Genomic DNA, 16570 nt, shown 5'->3' on the forward strand with positions numbered 1-16570 from the left:
GGGGGCGCCGAGGAAGCGGCAGCGCGGGGCAGCGCTTCGCCCCGCACACGGGCTCTGCGGCTTTCGGGTTTGAACGTTGTGAGTGAGGGCAAGGCTTAGGAACTCCGTTCCCTAGATTTTTAAATACGTAAAATTTACGCTGGGGCGCAGTAACGCCTCATATTCCGGGCGTGACACACAGCAGATGAGAAAGTGCGAGTCCCCCGGAATCGAATCCGAGGCGGGTCGCAGCCGCTCGTAGTCGCGCGCTGGGTGCTCGAAGCAGGCCGTTTGTATCAAATATTTGCCTCTGTCGCATTTAGACCCGTGAACTTTTGGACACCAACCGATCGATTTTGTATTGGTAAGCTGAAACTGGTAGTTGCTGCAAAAAGTTTTAAGCATAAAATGTTAGGAAAACCCTTTCCTGGATTCTATAGGCTAGCGTAAAGCAAAAGGTGGAAAATCTGTCATTTCCTTACAAACCAGTTAGAGCATTTTAACCAGTGTTTGAACTTTGTTAAAAACCAGTAAGGGTGGAAATTTTACTTACCTTGATGCGTAATTTAACCTCACTCGTAGAATTCAAATAAGTAGGTTCTTGGCTTTCCTTTCTGTGGGCTTGTACTGGTGCAGGATGGTGTGTGCTGGACGTTAACACGACCCTCCGAGCTGATTTTCAAGCTGCCGCTTTAGAAGCCTGCACGGAAGATCCCCAGCCTGACAGTGGCCTATTGTAATTGCTTCTGATAAGTACCACGTTTGCGTGACAAGATTAGCTTCGCTCGTTTGTTTAGAAATACAAGGGAAGATCGCTGTTGGCTGGCATGGTCGTGTGTAGGAGGGTGGGGGTTCGGACCTACTCTTCTTTACATCTCATTTGGGCAAGCAATTGCAGAGGCTGCTACTTATAATTTAAGGAGTGGACTGGTTATGAAGTGAAACGTTGTGTGATGTTGTTGCAGGGATATCATCCCCCCAAATCGTTTTTTGGCAAGATAAGCAGTTTAGTTTTATGGTCGTCCTTTAAGTCAGACACTGGATATTACAAATATATTTTAATCTGAGGACTAGGTACTAGGCTAATTACGATAGTGACAAGATGTAGTAGTTTTTATTTTTTATTTTTTTAAGATGTAGTAGTTTTTAAAAGAGCCTTTAAGCATAAAATATTTCTGAGGTGTACCAAAAAAATTTTCGTAGTTCTCTGGAATTCTAAAATTGAAAACCTAACAGATGTAGACTATTCTAAGTCTGTTCTAATTGACATATTCTATTTCATAATAACAGCTATTATCACTGTTACTCTTAGACTGTTGGGTACTTCTGTTATGTACCACAGCCAGGAACAGGTTAGGTGCTTTATAAATCAAATCTCAAATCATCACTACACGTGTTGGATAACTATCATGCCTACATGAACTCTGAGAATCTGGTTTATGATCATGTAATTAAGTCACTAGGCTGGTGATTTAAACCGTGACCTGAACCCAAAGCACATGCTCCAGTGCCTCTGTGTGTCTTCGTAAATGCACGTCTCTGGATCCCATTTGGGGATTAATTTTACTTTAAAGATGCCTGTAGGTGCTGTGTTTTGTTGTTGTGAGCTATGCAGAAATATTTCTGTCCTTCTTTTAGAACTACTGTACTGTCTTGCCTCATTACTGTCTAGATCACATAGCATTTTTTTATTAGCCACTTTCATCAAAGCATTGATGAATTAAGACTTTGCTGAGTTATTTGCAGGAATATGCATGTGCCCTTTATTACAGGGGCAAATGTATTAAAGCCCCATTTTCTCACTATTATAGAATTCTTCATACCTCATGGCAAGAAATGAGAGAAGTTTGTTGGAAGTTGTGTTCAAAGCAGTGTGCTTGATGTCGTGAGCTGAGAAGGCTTCTTATTCAGTAGTTCTTCCTGCTGGCTGACTTTCATCCTGTCCCAGATGATACTGCCGGTTTAGCGTCCTAGCACAGATTTAACTTTGCTCTTGCTTTGTTGAAAAAAACCTACAGCCCCCCCCCCATGGTATAAATAAAAGACCAAATATGTGCTTCAGCCACATATTCAGGTATCAACTGGGTACTGTTCTACCTTCTCAGATGTCTTTCATGCTTCCTAGCTCTTTATGCTGATCCTGGAACATGGTCTCTACTTTCCCACTTTCCTGCTTATGCTTGACCGGTTTCCCTAGAATAGAATCCTTTCCAGTTGTGCAAGATCTGCCATTCTTCAAGGTGCAGTACAGATTTCCTTGATTCCAAAAAGCTTTCCCTGGTCCATTTTACACTTAGAGTTTATTCTTCTCATACCACCTCATAACATTATTGAACTGAATAAGGTTTACTTTCCTACACAATGGTGATATCTTTTGAAAAGACAGGATCATATTCATTATATTTTTCCTATGAAGAATTCTAACCACAAACTCTCTAGGTACCCTTCTTGTTGTTTTAAACTTGGGGTTTCTGCTTAAAAATGTGTTTGAAATTATTTTCATTTTTTTCTGGTTTTTATTGGTACATTTCAGATATACCTGGTGATAACATTCATCATAGGGAATTTGTACCTGTACGTGGTATATCTTGCTCCTTCTCCCCCCCGCCATTTTCCCTTTCAGCCCCTCTTCCTTTGTCTACCCACAAAAAGCTGTGTTTCTGTTTCTTCTTGTATTTTTTTTTCTTGCCCCCCGCCTTGTTCCCCTTCTCATTTGAACATTTTCTTTCCATTTCCCAATTATCTATTGTACATTTTGGTCCTGGTTTACACTTTTGGTTTGTCACACTAGAGAAACTATGTGATATTTACATGTATGTCCAATTGATTTCACTTAAAGAGTATGGTCTCAAGGTGCACTCATTTAACTAGAAATGTCTCAGGCTTATCCTTCTTTATGGCAGAGTAGTACTCCATTGTATAAAAAAACCACATCTTCTTTAGCCATTCACCAGTTGATGGGCATTTGGGCTGTTTCCAGGATTTAGCTGTTACAGACTGTACTGCTATAAACATGGGTGTGCATGTATTGCTGTGGTATGGTGCCTTGAATTCTTTCAGGAAGATACCAAGAAGGAGAATAGCTGGGTCAAGTGGAACCTCTAGTTTTAGTTTTTTGAGGAATCTCCATGCTGATTTCCACACTGGTTGCACCAGTCTGTGTTCCCACCAACAGAGAGGAAGGGTACCTTTTTCCCCTACAACCCCGTCAGCATTTGTTATTGGTTGATTTCTTTATAACAGCCTTTCTTTCTGGTGTGAGATGAAATCTCAGCATTGTTTTAAGTTGTGTCTCACAAATGACTAGTGATGTTGAACATGTATTTATTTACCATTTCTACTTACTCATCTGAGAAGTATGTATTCATTTCAGATGCCCATTTTTGGATTGTATCTTTAAATTTGGGAGTTCTGGGGGTTTTTTGTTTTTTGTTTTTTTTAGTTCTTTATATATTCTAGATAGTCCTTTGAGGAACAGCTGGGAAATTTTTTTTTTCCACACTGTGGGCTGTCTTTTCACTCTGTTGGTGGTTTCTCTTGCTGTGCAAAAGCTTTTTAATAAGGTAAGATCCTAGTTGGTGATTCTTTGTGATAGTTCCTGTGCAATCCGGGTTTTGTTCAGAAAGACTATGCCTACACTAATGTCTTCAAGAGTTCTATCTGTTCTATCTTCCAGCAGATTTAGTGTTTCTGTTTTAATATTTAGATCTTTGATCCATTTTGACTTTAGTTTAGTGTATGGTAGAAAGTATAAGTCTAGTTTTAATCTTCAACATGTGGAAAGCCATTTTTTTCCAGCACCATTGATTAAAGACGCTGTCTTTCTTCCAGTGAATGTGTTTGGCTTCTTTGTCAAAGATAAAGTGGCTGAGTGTGTCTGGAGTTGTTTCTGCATCTTCTAATCTGTTCCATTGTTCCTCAGGTCTTCTTTTTTTGCCAGTACCATGCTGTTTTTATCACAGTAGCTTTGTAGTATAATTTCAAGTCGATTGTGATGATCCCTGCCTTGCCTTTGTTGCCCAGAATTACTTTTGCTATTCTAAGTCTCTTCTGTTTCCAAATGAATTTTAGAATTGTTTTCTCTAATTCTGTGAGGTATGTTATTGGTATTTTGATTGTGATTTCATTAAGTCTGTATAACAATTTTGGAAGAATGGCCATTTTGACACTTTTGGTTGTTCCTACCCAAGAACAAGGTGAAGTTGATTTTTTTAAAAGGCTTTCTGTTAATAAGAACTGATTTATTGTCATTTACTAAATGAAAAAATAGTGCTTTGTAATAAGGACCACTTGTATTTCACCACTGAGTTTTTAAATGAATGTATATCAACTCATCAAAGCCAATGGCTGACCAACATTGGTATAGTATTCCCTTCTTATCCATGGGGAGTACTTCCCACATACCCAGTAAAAATTTGAAACCTTGGTTAGCAAATTAGGTGCGGTAGGAAATTAACAAAAATAGTAAAATAGAACAGTTATAGTAATATACTACAATAAATAGCCAGGATCTCCATCCTTGTACTTTGAAACCATTGTTAATTAAAATTAAGTAAAAAGGGTTATTTGATGATAAGGACTGTGATCCCTTGACAGTTCATCTCATAACCAATATACAGCTGAATATCTAATGAGCAGATAGTATATACAGCATGGATACAGTGGGCACAGGTCTGATTTGCAGCCTGGGTGGGACTGTGAGAGATTTCATCATGCCGGCCAGAATGGTGCACAACTTAAATCTTATGAATTACCTATTTCTGGAATATTTTCTGACTGAAGTTGACTGAGTAACTGAAACTGAGAAAAGTGACATCACAGATATTGGGAGAGTAGTAGTAATACTGTAACAGTAAATGGCAGTGGGGCATGTTCTTTGGTGGCTTGGTAAGTTTTTCGCAAAGCCACGTACTCTCCATTATTTTCTAATACTTGTTCCCCATTTTTTTTCTACCATAGTAATGTGTTTATAAAACTATTTCAAATTTATTTTTTGAGCTATTAATTATACTATGTTTTCCAATAATTTATGTAAACCCTAAAATGATAATAAAAAAATTTTTTTAATAGGGCTTTTTTATCCTTCTTTTTTATTTACTTATTTATTTATTTTGGTGCTGGGAATTGAACTCAGGACCTTGTGCTTGCCAGGCAAGTACTGTGCCACTGAGCTATATTCCCAGCAAAGGATAAAATTTAAATACATGTTTACTTATTAACAAAAATATTATAGATAAGAAAGAACAGTGATATAAATACATATATATTCAGGGTTGTTTTATAGGTGTTGGGCTTAATTTGAACCTTTTTGGGGGAGTTGTTGACATTTTCTTGTAATCTTGTGGTTTTGTAACCTGAATAGTCATTTGGGAAGTACTAAATATATACATGATTGATTAAAATTTAGAATGTCTTTTTTATCATTCAGTTTTCTCTTTGATTTTGTAATAGTTTCACATATCTAATTTTATATGCTGATAATAGCTAGAAATCATTTTTCTTATGCATTTGGCTTAATTAAAACTTTTTAAAAGTTGTTCATTTTACTAGTAGATGAAAAAGACCATGTCTATTTAAAATAGTTTTACCAGAAGGAAAATTAGCATTATTCCTAAGCTCTGAAGTTCACTCTGATAAGAAATAAAGCCAAGTAATAGGGAGAAAAGTATTAGTATAAAAAGAACTATCCAGAGCCAGGTGTGGTAGCGCACCCCTGTAATCCCAGCACTCGGGAAGCTGAGGCAGGAGGATTGTTGTGAGTTCGAGGCCAGCCTGGGCTACAAAGTGAGCGCAAGGCCAGCCTGAACTGCATAGCAAGACCCTGTCTCAAAAAGACAAAAGCAAAAAAACAAACAACAAAAAAAAGAAATAAGAAATAAAAGACTTTTTTCCTTTAGTTGAACATGTTTATACTTTTGTTTGTTTCTTGCGGTGCAGGGGATCAAACCCAGGCCTACTACACAAACACTCTTACCACTGAGACATACCCCCAGCCCTTTTTATTTTTTATTTGAGACAGGGTTCCACTAAATTGCTTCACTGGTTTCAAACATGCAACCCCCCACCTCAGCCTCTGAGCAGCTGGTATTCAGGCATGTGCTGCCACACTGGGGCAGCCCAAACGTATTTATATTGTTAAATGTAAATAAATAATCCTGTATTCAGTAACTGCTTTTTTTTTTTTTTTTCAGTCTTTTTGAGGCAGGGTCTCGCCATACGGTTCAGGCTGGCCTTGAGCTCACTTGGTAGCTCAGGCTGGTCTTGAACGTGCAACGATCCTCCTGCCTCAGCCTCCCAAGTGCTGGGATTACAGGCGTGCAGGTAACTGCTTTTTGAGGGAAAAATGTAACCAAGATTAGGAACATTACATAGAAGCAATCTTCCTTTTGTATGTACTCTAAAAATAGTGCCCCTTCCTAGTTTATCACACCTCAGAAAAATCTCTGATGTTTGACTTCTTTCTGGGCTTTTGGGGGGGTTTTTTGTTTGTTTTGAGACAGGTTCTTGCTGGATAGTTCAGGCTGGCCTTGAACTCACTATGTAGCGCAGGCTAGACCTGAGCTCATAGTGATCCTCCTGCCTCAGCCTCCTGAATGCTGGTATTACAGGCATGTGCCACCATGCCCAGCATTTGTAATTTTCGTGGGCTGCTAAACCTTAAGACACTAAGAAACTGCTTGAGCAGTATAGTTACTATATATATATATATAGTGTGCTTTGTGTAGATTGCTGGGAACTACTGTTGAACTACATGCAGCGTTTCCTGGGGATAGACTCACACATTTGGTCTTTTCCCACTGTTAATGACAATGCTAAACTGAAGGCTTGAAATAATCAAATCCTTCTCTTCTAGATTATATTTCTTCTAGTATTTATTTGTTTTGAAATTTCATGTGTGGGTTTTATGTATTTTGGCTATCCTTTTAGGTTTATATGATGGAAAAAAGTATAAATCTTCCTCACCAAGCAAAGAGGTTTATACAGCCATTCCTCATTACCCTAGAGGGATGGGTTCCAGAACCTCCTGAATATCCAAGAATAAAAATGAGTTTGAGACTAATCATACTTTATTTAGTATTATTTGTTGTCTTTCGTAGTGACCCATGTAATTACAGATGCACTTAGGAACTGTCAGACTGATGGTGTGCCTTCAGATTTATTTGGAACATGTAGCCATTATTCTAATTCATCCCTTGAGCATTATTTTGTTTAGTTAGCTGGTTGAAAGTTGTCATTTAGCTGGGCGTGGTGGTGCATGCCTGTAATCCCATCACTCTGGAGGCTGAGGCAGGAGGGTTGTGCGAGTTTGAAGCCAGCCTGGGCTACATTGTGAGTCCAAGGTCAACCTGAACTATATAGCAAGACTCTGTCTCAAACAAACAAACAAGAAAGTTTTCATTGAATTATTTATTTTGCATTGTTGGGGATCAAAGCTGTGTACTCACACGTTAGGCACGTGCTCTGCCACTGAACTATACCCCCAGTCCTGAAGTTCTTAATCGCGTGTGAGTTAGCATTTACACTTGTAATAATACTTGCTGTCTAAACCAACTTAACCTAAATCTCAAACTGAACATTGATTGTTGCAGACTTAGATTACAGTAAAGCAGTACCTGACCTTATTTGGAGTACATATTTCAGGATTATATATTTACTGAAGGAGAACTTTATTAATACAGCTTTTGAAGCCTGATTTCTAGTAAGACCAGTTTTGCTGCATAGTGTGTAGCAAATTCCCATTTCCCCACAATGGTGATGCATAGGATGATCTGCTTGACTAAGCATTATGATTAAGTTTGTTAATTTGGGGTTATATAGTGTGTGTTTGGTTTATGCCACTTGTTAATACTGAAACCATGCTCAACACTATTGGGGATGGTTAGATACATGCATGTGATCTTGAGTTCATCTTTAATTCACAATATTGTACAGCAGTTTGGTTACAGTATTGGCTTAGAGATTAAGTATGTTTTTTTTGTTTTTTTTTTTTTTTGGTTTTTGTCCAGTATTGGGAATCGAACTTAAGACCTTATGCTTGCCAGGCAGGCGCTGTGCCGCTAAGCTACATCCCCAGCCCCTGAGATTAAGTATGTTGAATAAAGAAATCAGGGCTGTTATGTATTGCTTTGTATTTATTTATTTATTTAAATTTTTGCTGTTTTTAAGGCAGGGTCTCGCTATGCAGTTCAGGCTGACCTTGAGCTCACATTGTAGCCTAGCCTGGTCTCGAGCTTGCAGCGATCCTCCTGCCTCATCCTCCCAAGTGCTGGGACTACAGGCGTGCTCCGCCATGCCTGGCCTATGTATTGCTTTAAGTTTTTTCTCTGATGAAATTTTTCTCTAACTTTGCCAGTGACTTACTGTAACATTTAGATTTCATTAGTACTTAAAAATTTTTTAGTTTCAAAGATGTGTAAAATTCAAGAGTGTTAGTCACTCAGTTCTGCTTTCCTCCCATCAGACATTTCCCCACTAGTTTCTCACGTCAGTCGTACATTTTGATGTAAGAATAGTTTTTCTTGCTATTAGTTGCCTCCTCCTCATCTGTCACAATAAAATCAAGCTCTTTGTTACCTCTGTTTAGGACACTCTGCTTTTTCTTGTGCATGCTCTTCTCATATGCTCCTGTGTTTATCAAGTTCCTGCTCTTACTAACCTGTTCTTAATCTTGTGGGTAGTGTTCCTCATACTTGCCGTCTTAAAGAGTCAGAGATAGAAGTTTAGAGAGAGGGAGATACAGCGCGATGGTGGAGCATGTGCCTGGCACACAGGGGGCCCTGGGTTCTATCCCCAGAACAGCAAAATAAATGAGTAGGATTAGGTGACAGCCACACTGCACCCATCTCAAAATGAGTTAGTGTCTATTTACAGGTACGTAATTTGACAGGAAATAGCCAGTTTCCCTGGGATAGTTGAATTTACCCTAGAAATGGGTATTTAGCATGCTACTTTATTTCACCCATGATTACTATGTTGCATATTGTTACCACAAACTGTACTCTGAATTCTAATGTAACAACTTTATTTTGATTCTTCCACATACTTACTCTTGCCCAAATTGAAAAAGGGCAACTATTTGACTTGACACATTACAACTAAAAGGGATTTGGAGAATTGGAACATTATACTTTAGAGGAAATTATTAGGATATGAAAAGTTTAGAAATCTAAATGACAAGTTGGAAGGAAGAAAAGTCCTTTATCTATATGGGCGTTACCAGTTCATGTAGATCTTCGAATGAAAACAGACCAAAAGTTCTTGCAGCCAGGAACAGATAGATTGGAAGAAGCACAAAGCTGTAAGTGTAACCATCTGCGCTCCATTTTTTCCTGTCACTTAGTTTGCAAGCTTTTTACTGACAGTGGCGTAAGTAGAGCCAAGCAATCCAGCTTGCTGAATGAAGGAAGTTTCCTCATTTTGACCGTGTAATCAGACACTTAAATGTGAAGCAAAAAGTTATGTACTAATACTCGTAGATTTTTCTTTGTGCTTCTGTCAGTTCCTGTGATATGGAAGAAATGATCTCTCTCTCTCTTTGCTACTAGGGATTGAATCCAGAGTCACTGTATCCTGTCTAGTCAGACCAAAGGATGGTGCTAGCACTTAGTAGTGAGGTTTTGGGACCATTTTGGGAAGGCACTACTAAGGGATGAATGTGTTTCTTGAAGATTATTGGCTGTGAGTGGTAGTAGAGGTTAGAAGGTTAAAACTTGATCACTTAATCTTTCAAATCTGTAATTCCTATTTCCAGTTCCTTACATATTCTTATCCTAATGAACAAATTTGTAATTTAATACTTGCAGGTGTTACTAGTGTTACATTATATATAGTACATTTACATATATGTTTATAGGTATAGACGTTAATATGTCCATATGCATATATATAGTGTTAAATATGAAGCGGGGGGCAGTGGCATAGCGCCTGCCTGGCACACACAAGGCCCTGAGTTTGATTCCCGGTACCAACAAAACAAACAGAAAAGTAAATATGAAGTGGGTTTGTTAACTAGAGGTAATGTGGAACACGAGTGAACACATTGTTACTAAATTGGTTAGGAGTTCTTGCAAAGTGAATCATGAGTCAAGAATTGCTTGTTTGTTCAGTAAATAAAATTTTATTTATTTATTTACTTATTTTTGTCTTTTTGAGACAGGGTCTCGCTGTGCAGTTCAGGTTGGCCTTGAGCTCACTGTGTAGCCCAGGCTGGTCTTGAACTCACAAGGATCCTCCTGCCTCAGACTCCCGAGTGCTGGGGTTACAGGCGTGTGCCACCATGCCCAGCAGTAAATAAAATTTTCAAATACAAAATGCTACCGGGTTGTGAATGTAGTGTAGCTCACTGGTAGAGCACTTGCCTAATACATAGGCAGCCTTCATTGGGATCATCTGTGGGGGCGGTGCATAAATGCTGTGTCATTGTTATGAAAATTGTAATGTGACTTTTAGATACTTTCTTTTGAGAATAATAAAAAATTCCTCATAAAATACTGAATAGCATTGTCTCCTTGATGGTTTTAATTATTTTAAAAGTGGCTGTCTACATAGTTGTCATAAAGTAAGGTACTTTGCAACTTCATTTATAATACTTACACTTTAATATGAAATTAACATTTTAAATATTGGTAAATTTTGGAATTTCATTATAACCTGATAGATGAGAAAATATTTAAATTACTTACAGTTTAATTTCAAGGTAAATAAACCTTGATACCATTCCTTTTGTCCTGTTTTACAAACATCAAACTGAAACCTCCTAGTGAATAATAATTGACAGCTTATTTGCCATGTTAGCTGCTGTGTTATCCAAGTGCACTTGGGAGCTGTTGTCCTGAACATCCGTACTGACTCGGGGCTGGGGATTTAGCTCAGCGGCACAGCGCCTGCCTGGCAAGCGCAAGGTCGTGAGTTCGATTCCCGGTACCAGAAAAAAAAAAAACGAAAAACAAAACATCCATACTGACTCCTTTTGTGGTGTTTTTGTTTTTTTTTTTTAATTAAGAAAGAGGCACAGGTGAATTGTGAACAAAAGGAAAAGAGACTTGTTAGATTAATAGCTGTGACCTATCTTAAGTTATTGCTTCCTTTGTTGGGCAAGAGAAGAAATAGGAAGAGTAGTATTTTGTGGGTTTTTTTACATGCCAGACTGGTTAATATGGAAACTTCATTTCCTCTAGAGACCTTTATCAGTGTACCCAGGCCAGGCTCGCTGCCTTCCTCCCTCTCACCTTACTTTGCTGTTCCTCTTTCAAACTGTGCTTAATTAACAAAGCAGTGGATAGTTTTGTACAGACTGGTTTATGTTATAGCTGAGGTGCTTAAAAGTGTTATGCTGAAGAAGAATTGGGCTTTATTATATATGGCAGCAGAAGGAAGAACCAGGACCAATAGGTGGAAGTGGAGAAAATGCTCAAAGTATGAACGAACTTTCTAATAGGACTATTTAAAATTAGCATTAGCTGTTTTAAGACCTTCCAGAAATGGAGTAGTAAAATGTTGGATTAATTGGCCTGGCCTGTAAGTGTTGTTTATAACACTGATATTCCAGGTCTCTCTCCCTCTCTCTCTCTCTCCCTCTCTCTCTCTCTCTCCACCTCTTCCTCTCTCTCTCTCTCTCTCCCCCTCTCGCTCCCCCGCTCCCCGCCAGTGGGAATCAAACCCCACATGCTCTGCATGGAGCTATATCCCCAGCCTCTTTTACAGCTATTCCTCATTTAACAACTAAGTGACCGTCCTGTGACTAGGTCACTAACTGAGTTGGTCACAAAGTGGGGAAGTATATAGAGTATGTACATTACTATATTCAGAACAAAGAAATGGTCAAAAGAAACTCCAGTGTTAAGACTTTGCTTTTATTTGCATAACCTTGACATGCAGTACCGTAATGTATAACAACATAAAACTACAGTACTGTACTATGCAGTGTACCCCGCAAAAATTTTAGTACCGTATAAACAAGGTGCACTGTACAAAAAAACACTGTGGCTGTATAAACAATATTTACTGAACTGTACAAAAAAAAGACAGATCATAAGTCCAAGCAGTAGGTCCTAAGTCTAAACAGTGCACCTCTCTGTCATAAGTCTGGAAGTCGTTAAACAGGTTGTTAAACAAGGAATGTCTGTATTTTAAAATTCTGAGACAGGGTCACACAGGCAGGACTTGAAATTGGAATCTTCCTGCTTCAGCCTCTCAGAGTGATGGGATTACAACACTGCCAGGTTCCTATTTGTCCTTTTAACTGCTACCTTAAAGGTTGTAGTGTATATCTGATGTGCTGTGATATATCTGAGCATAGATTCACTTGTTTTTATCAACATTTTATATATGCTTTATTGAAAGTTGACAGGTACAACAGTTAAATACAGGGACACCTTACAGCTGTGTAGCAAACATGCACAGAAACATGTCCATATAACTACTATACAGGTAATATGCAGAATCCTACTGGGAAATCAGTTCATTAGTTAGAATTGATCGCTTTTCAAAGTATTCAACCAGCTCAATCAAAAAACTTCAGAGAACAGGGATTTACTTTAGGTATTCAGCAGCTACATTTCAGATTACACCAAATGACTGACTGCCAAATTCTTAAAATTTCTTTAGGTGTGGTTTGTATTAGCAGTTTTCATGTAGATCTCTATATAAAAGACAATCCACACCTCTTCAAACAGCCAGTGAAACAGGTAAATTTCAAATCTGCACAGCCTAAATAGTAGTTACAATCCTCTGCTGTACAAAATAGTTATACTACATACACAAATATACAATAAGCAAAACAATCTTCATAGTAAGATGGCCTCGATTCCAGCTACCTATCACCTAGATTCCAGCTACCGATCACAGATTCGCTTTTAGGACTCGATGTGCTGCTTTAGTGTGCTGATTCATGTCTTTAATTCTGCAAAGTTCTGTCTTTACTCATGAAGATCTGCCTTTACTGCCCTTTGCTCCTCTTGCTAGTGCTCCTGTTAGATTTATGTTAGAGCTTCTCATTTTTTCTCCTTTTCTTTCAACTGCTGTTCAATATTTTTCACTTTTTATGTTTGTCATTCTCTTTGTATCTGTTCTGCTGCCTAACTAGTACATTAGATTATTAATATCAGTGTTCATAGTGGTACATTTATTTTGTTGTTTTTTTGTTTTTTGTTTTTCTTCCGGTACCAGGAATTGAACTCACGATCTTGCGCTTGCCAGGCAGGCGCTGTGCCGCTGAGCTAAATCCCCAGCCCCCATAGTGGTACATTTAATAATAACAGAAAAGAAAAAGAAATTCAAATGCCCATCAATAGTAGAATGAGAAGTATGGAGTAGAATATAGCAATAAAATTATGCAAATTGTAGACAATAATTGAGACGCATCTCAGAAACATAAGGTTTATATGGTTTGATCACTCTTACATCTGATACTCTGAGCAACTACTTTGAAGATAACTATGCAATATAATAACCACTGTTAATTTCCTATCATCTTGTTTGGAAATTCTGTATAGTTTTTATTTTTTTTATTCTCTGTAAAATAAAAAAAAAAAAAAGAAAAGAAACAAGGTTAAGAAAACTACACAAAACTAAATAATACATTATTCAGGGCCTACTTACGGAGAAGTTGTAAAGATGAGCAGTGGAACGATAGCAAAATTTACTTTAGGGGTCGCATGAGAGAGGAAAGAAGTAAGTTGGGGCACCACGGAGACACCCAGGCGGGGGTACTGCTCTGTCTTACGGTGGGTGGTGTTAAGTCCATGTTTGTTGCATCATTCTTTTGCACTCATTCGATATAAATAACATTTTAAAGGGCTTAAATAAAACTTACTTGAGAGCAAGTGAATATACATGTAACTTAATCATCAGTGTATCTTTGAAGAAACAAATTTACAGAATTTACAATGAACTTAAGTATTTTTTCTTTTGATTTATCAAAGCAATTTTAAAGAGTTCAAAGCATCATAATTTTTAAGTACTAAAAGGATACACACTCTGTAATAGAATATTACATAAATTGTTGCATTTAAATCATTGTAAAAAATTAAAGGGCAATTCTCAAATCTCTTCCGTTCACATGCCTATTATTTATAATCCCCAGGATGACACTTAAGCGTTCCGCAGTTTGCTGTAGTGAGTGACGTGACAGCCGTGTGTGGAGTTAGCTGTGTGATTATGTGCCGCTCAGGGTTACTTTAGGTTACTCTTCAAAAATAGGACTTCAAGCCAAGCATCTTGTGTTCCTTTTGCAGAAATGTTGCTGAAGCACCGCTGAAAGGGCCAGAGATGCAAGGATCTGGGATACATTTTGAACCTTTAAGCTGTCTGACATTGACCTCCTTTCATTATTAATAAAGAAGAAGCAGGAGCTTAGGATGTATTAACACCAGTTCATTAATGTACTAACCGGACAGTGTTCTGCAACCAATTCTACATTGTAAAGAACTGGATTGGCACAAAATAAGATACTGTGATATTTCACTCAGCTTATAATATGCCTCGATGGAGGAAAACTTAATAAGCATGAGGGAAGACCATTCTTTTCATGTTCGTTACAGGTAAGACCATTGCTTTATTAGTGGATTACTTTTAGTCCGTACTTAAACTCTGCCCGTTTCAGTTTTCAGTTTGGAAATAATTCAAGATATACCAGCTATCGTTAGTTAGTATGTTCTGTAAGCAGTATTTTCTCCGTTGCAAGTTTTTATATCCATTCTATAGGAAAATGATTTGTTAATGTTCTCTGGAAAAGTTTATGAATAATTACTTCATCTTTTATAACTTTCATGTAATGCACATATAAAAATAGACTATCTTTTGGGGGTAAATGATGAATTTTTTTTTTTTTTTTTGATGATGAATTTTTTATGTGGTCAGCTGAGGACCTAACTTTGTGTTCTGATTTTTAAGTGGTGATCTTTCGTAAGTGAGCCACTTAAACATGACAGATATTTAGTGAGAAAATATTAATGACATTTCTGATATAACAGGAACAAAACAAGCATATCTGTACTGTCATCATTGTTTAATATTTATTCTAGAAGTTCTGGTCATTGCTCAAACCATAAAATAAAAACAATCAATTATTTAGTAAAATGATCAGATAATAGTAAGTTCTTTGTCAAAACTGCTTTAAGTTAATGATATAGACACCAGAATTTTGAAGCAATAGTGTGCATTTAAAATCTGAGTGAGGCCAGGCATGGTGGCACACGCCTGTAATCCCAGCCCTTGGGAGGCTGAGGCAGGAGGATCATTGCGAATTTGAGGCCAGCCTGGGCTACAAAGGGAACTCAAGGTCAGCCTGAACTGCATAGCGAGACCCTGTCTCAAAATGACCAAAAAAAAAAAATCTGAGTGAAACTGTTTGCTACTAAATCTCAGATGTCTTAACATATATGTTTAGGCAGTAATGAGGAGGTTCATCATCCTGTGAAATAGATGTTTATGTTAGAGCACGGTGCCAAGGAAGTTTATACAGGTTGAGGTAAGAACATTTGTATTAAAAACGAAGTTTCAAATGAAGGAAGACTTTCAACACAAGATGAGCTTTTAATACTAAATGCCCTCAGCCCACCCATTGGACCGTGTTTCCAGAAGTCTGAAAGTTACGTATATTTTCCTCTGCCTCTTTTGCCAGCGTGCAGATGTGCCACTTCAGCCTCCTGTGTCTCAGATTCGTCTGCGTCCCCGCCACCACTGCTGTGGCTCAGGTCCCAGGGTCTTTCCTCCAGGCTCCTCACCCTGTCCGTTCTTGCCTCTTACAGTCCACGTTTTTTGCTACTAGAGGGCATCAGTCTAAAAACAAAGCACTAACCGTGCAACCTCTCTGCTGAAAGCCTAAGATGGCCCGTATGTAGCAGAGCCAAAGTTAACACCGTGCACAGCTCCTTCACATCTGGCTTCTGCCTCTCCCGTGGACGTTACTTCCCGCCGTTGTTTCCTTGCTCATTACACTGTTGTGTGTCTCAGTGCTTTCGCTCATGCTACATGTTAGGACCAGAATTCCCCTCCCTGTCACTTTCTCCCGGAAATCGTCTGTAAACTCTGTAGTTGGAGTATGCCCTGTGTATACTCACATTATGACCGGTGCGTATTTCTGTTTTCGCACCATGTTAAAATTCAGCGAATCTGTTTTTATGGCTGTTTTTGCCGCCTCACTTCTCCTTCGGACTGCTAGCTCCTTCGGGCTGCCTTGATGCTTAGCATGTTGGCTGGTACACGTGTCCATTGGGTTTCATTGGGTATAACCATGGTATGAACCATTACGATGTTTATCCGTCCTGCAGAACATCCTAGAGAGCAGCATGCGTCACTGTAAGAGCAGTAGATAAGGAGCAAGATTGGACCACTGCCTGTGGGATGATCGAAGATTTGTTTTTTCTCCGCGAGACAGCACAGGTCAAACATTGCTATAGGCCTTCATCAAGTGGAAACTTAAAAATTTGTAACCTTTTATAAGAGCATACTGAACTAATCCCTGGCTTCATCAGTACAATAAGATCTAGCATTCTAGATTCTCTTGGATTGCTGTGTAATTGTGGGTAATGATTTGAATCTTTTATGTTAGGTTTACTATAATAAGTATTTAGCATGTAGTGTTTTATCC

The 16570-nt window shown here is 38.3% G+C and overlaps 1 protein-coding gene across 1 annotated transcript in view; it reads left to right on the forward strand.

The window, feature by feature from the left end:
- Window positions 1-16570, forward strand: part of Gpsm2 (G-protein signaling modulator 2) — a gene marked incomplete at its 5' end in the record, with an annotated part of 52801 nt that continues 36231 nt past the window's right edge. Inside the window, 2 exon segments of the mRNA XM_013516518.1 lie at window positions 1-343; window positions 14214-14519. Coding sequence (XP_013371972.1) covers window positions 14464-14519 — 56 coding nt within the window.

This window comes from Chinchilla lanigera, unplaced genomic scaffold (assembly GCF_000276665.1).
Source record: "Chinchilla lanigera isolate Chin_1 unplaced genomic scaffold, ChiLan1.0 scaffold00034, whole genome shotgun sequence".
Taxonomy (NCBI): Eukaryota; Metazoa; Chordata; class Mammalia; order Rodentia; family Chinchillidae; genus Chinchilla; species Chinchilla lanigera.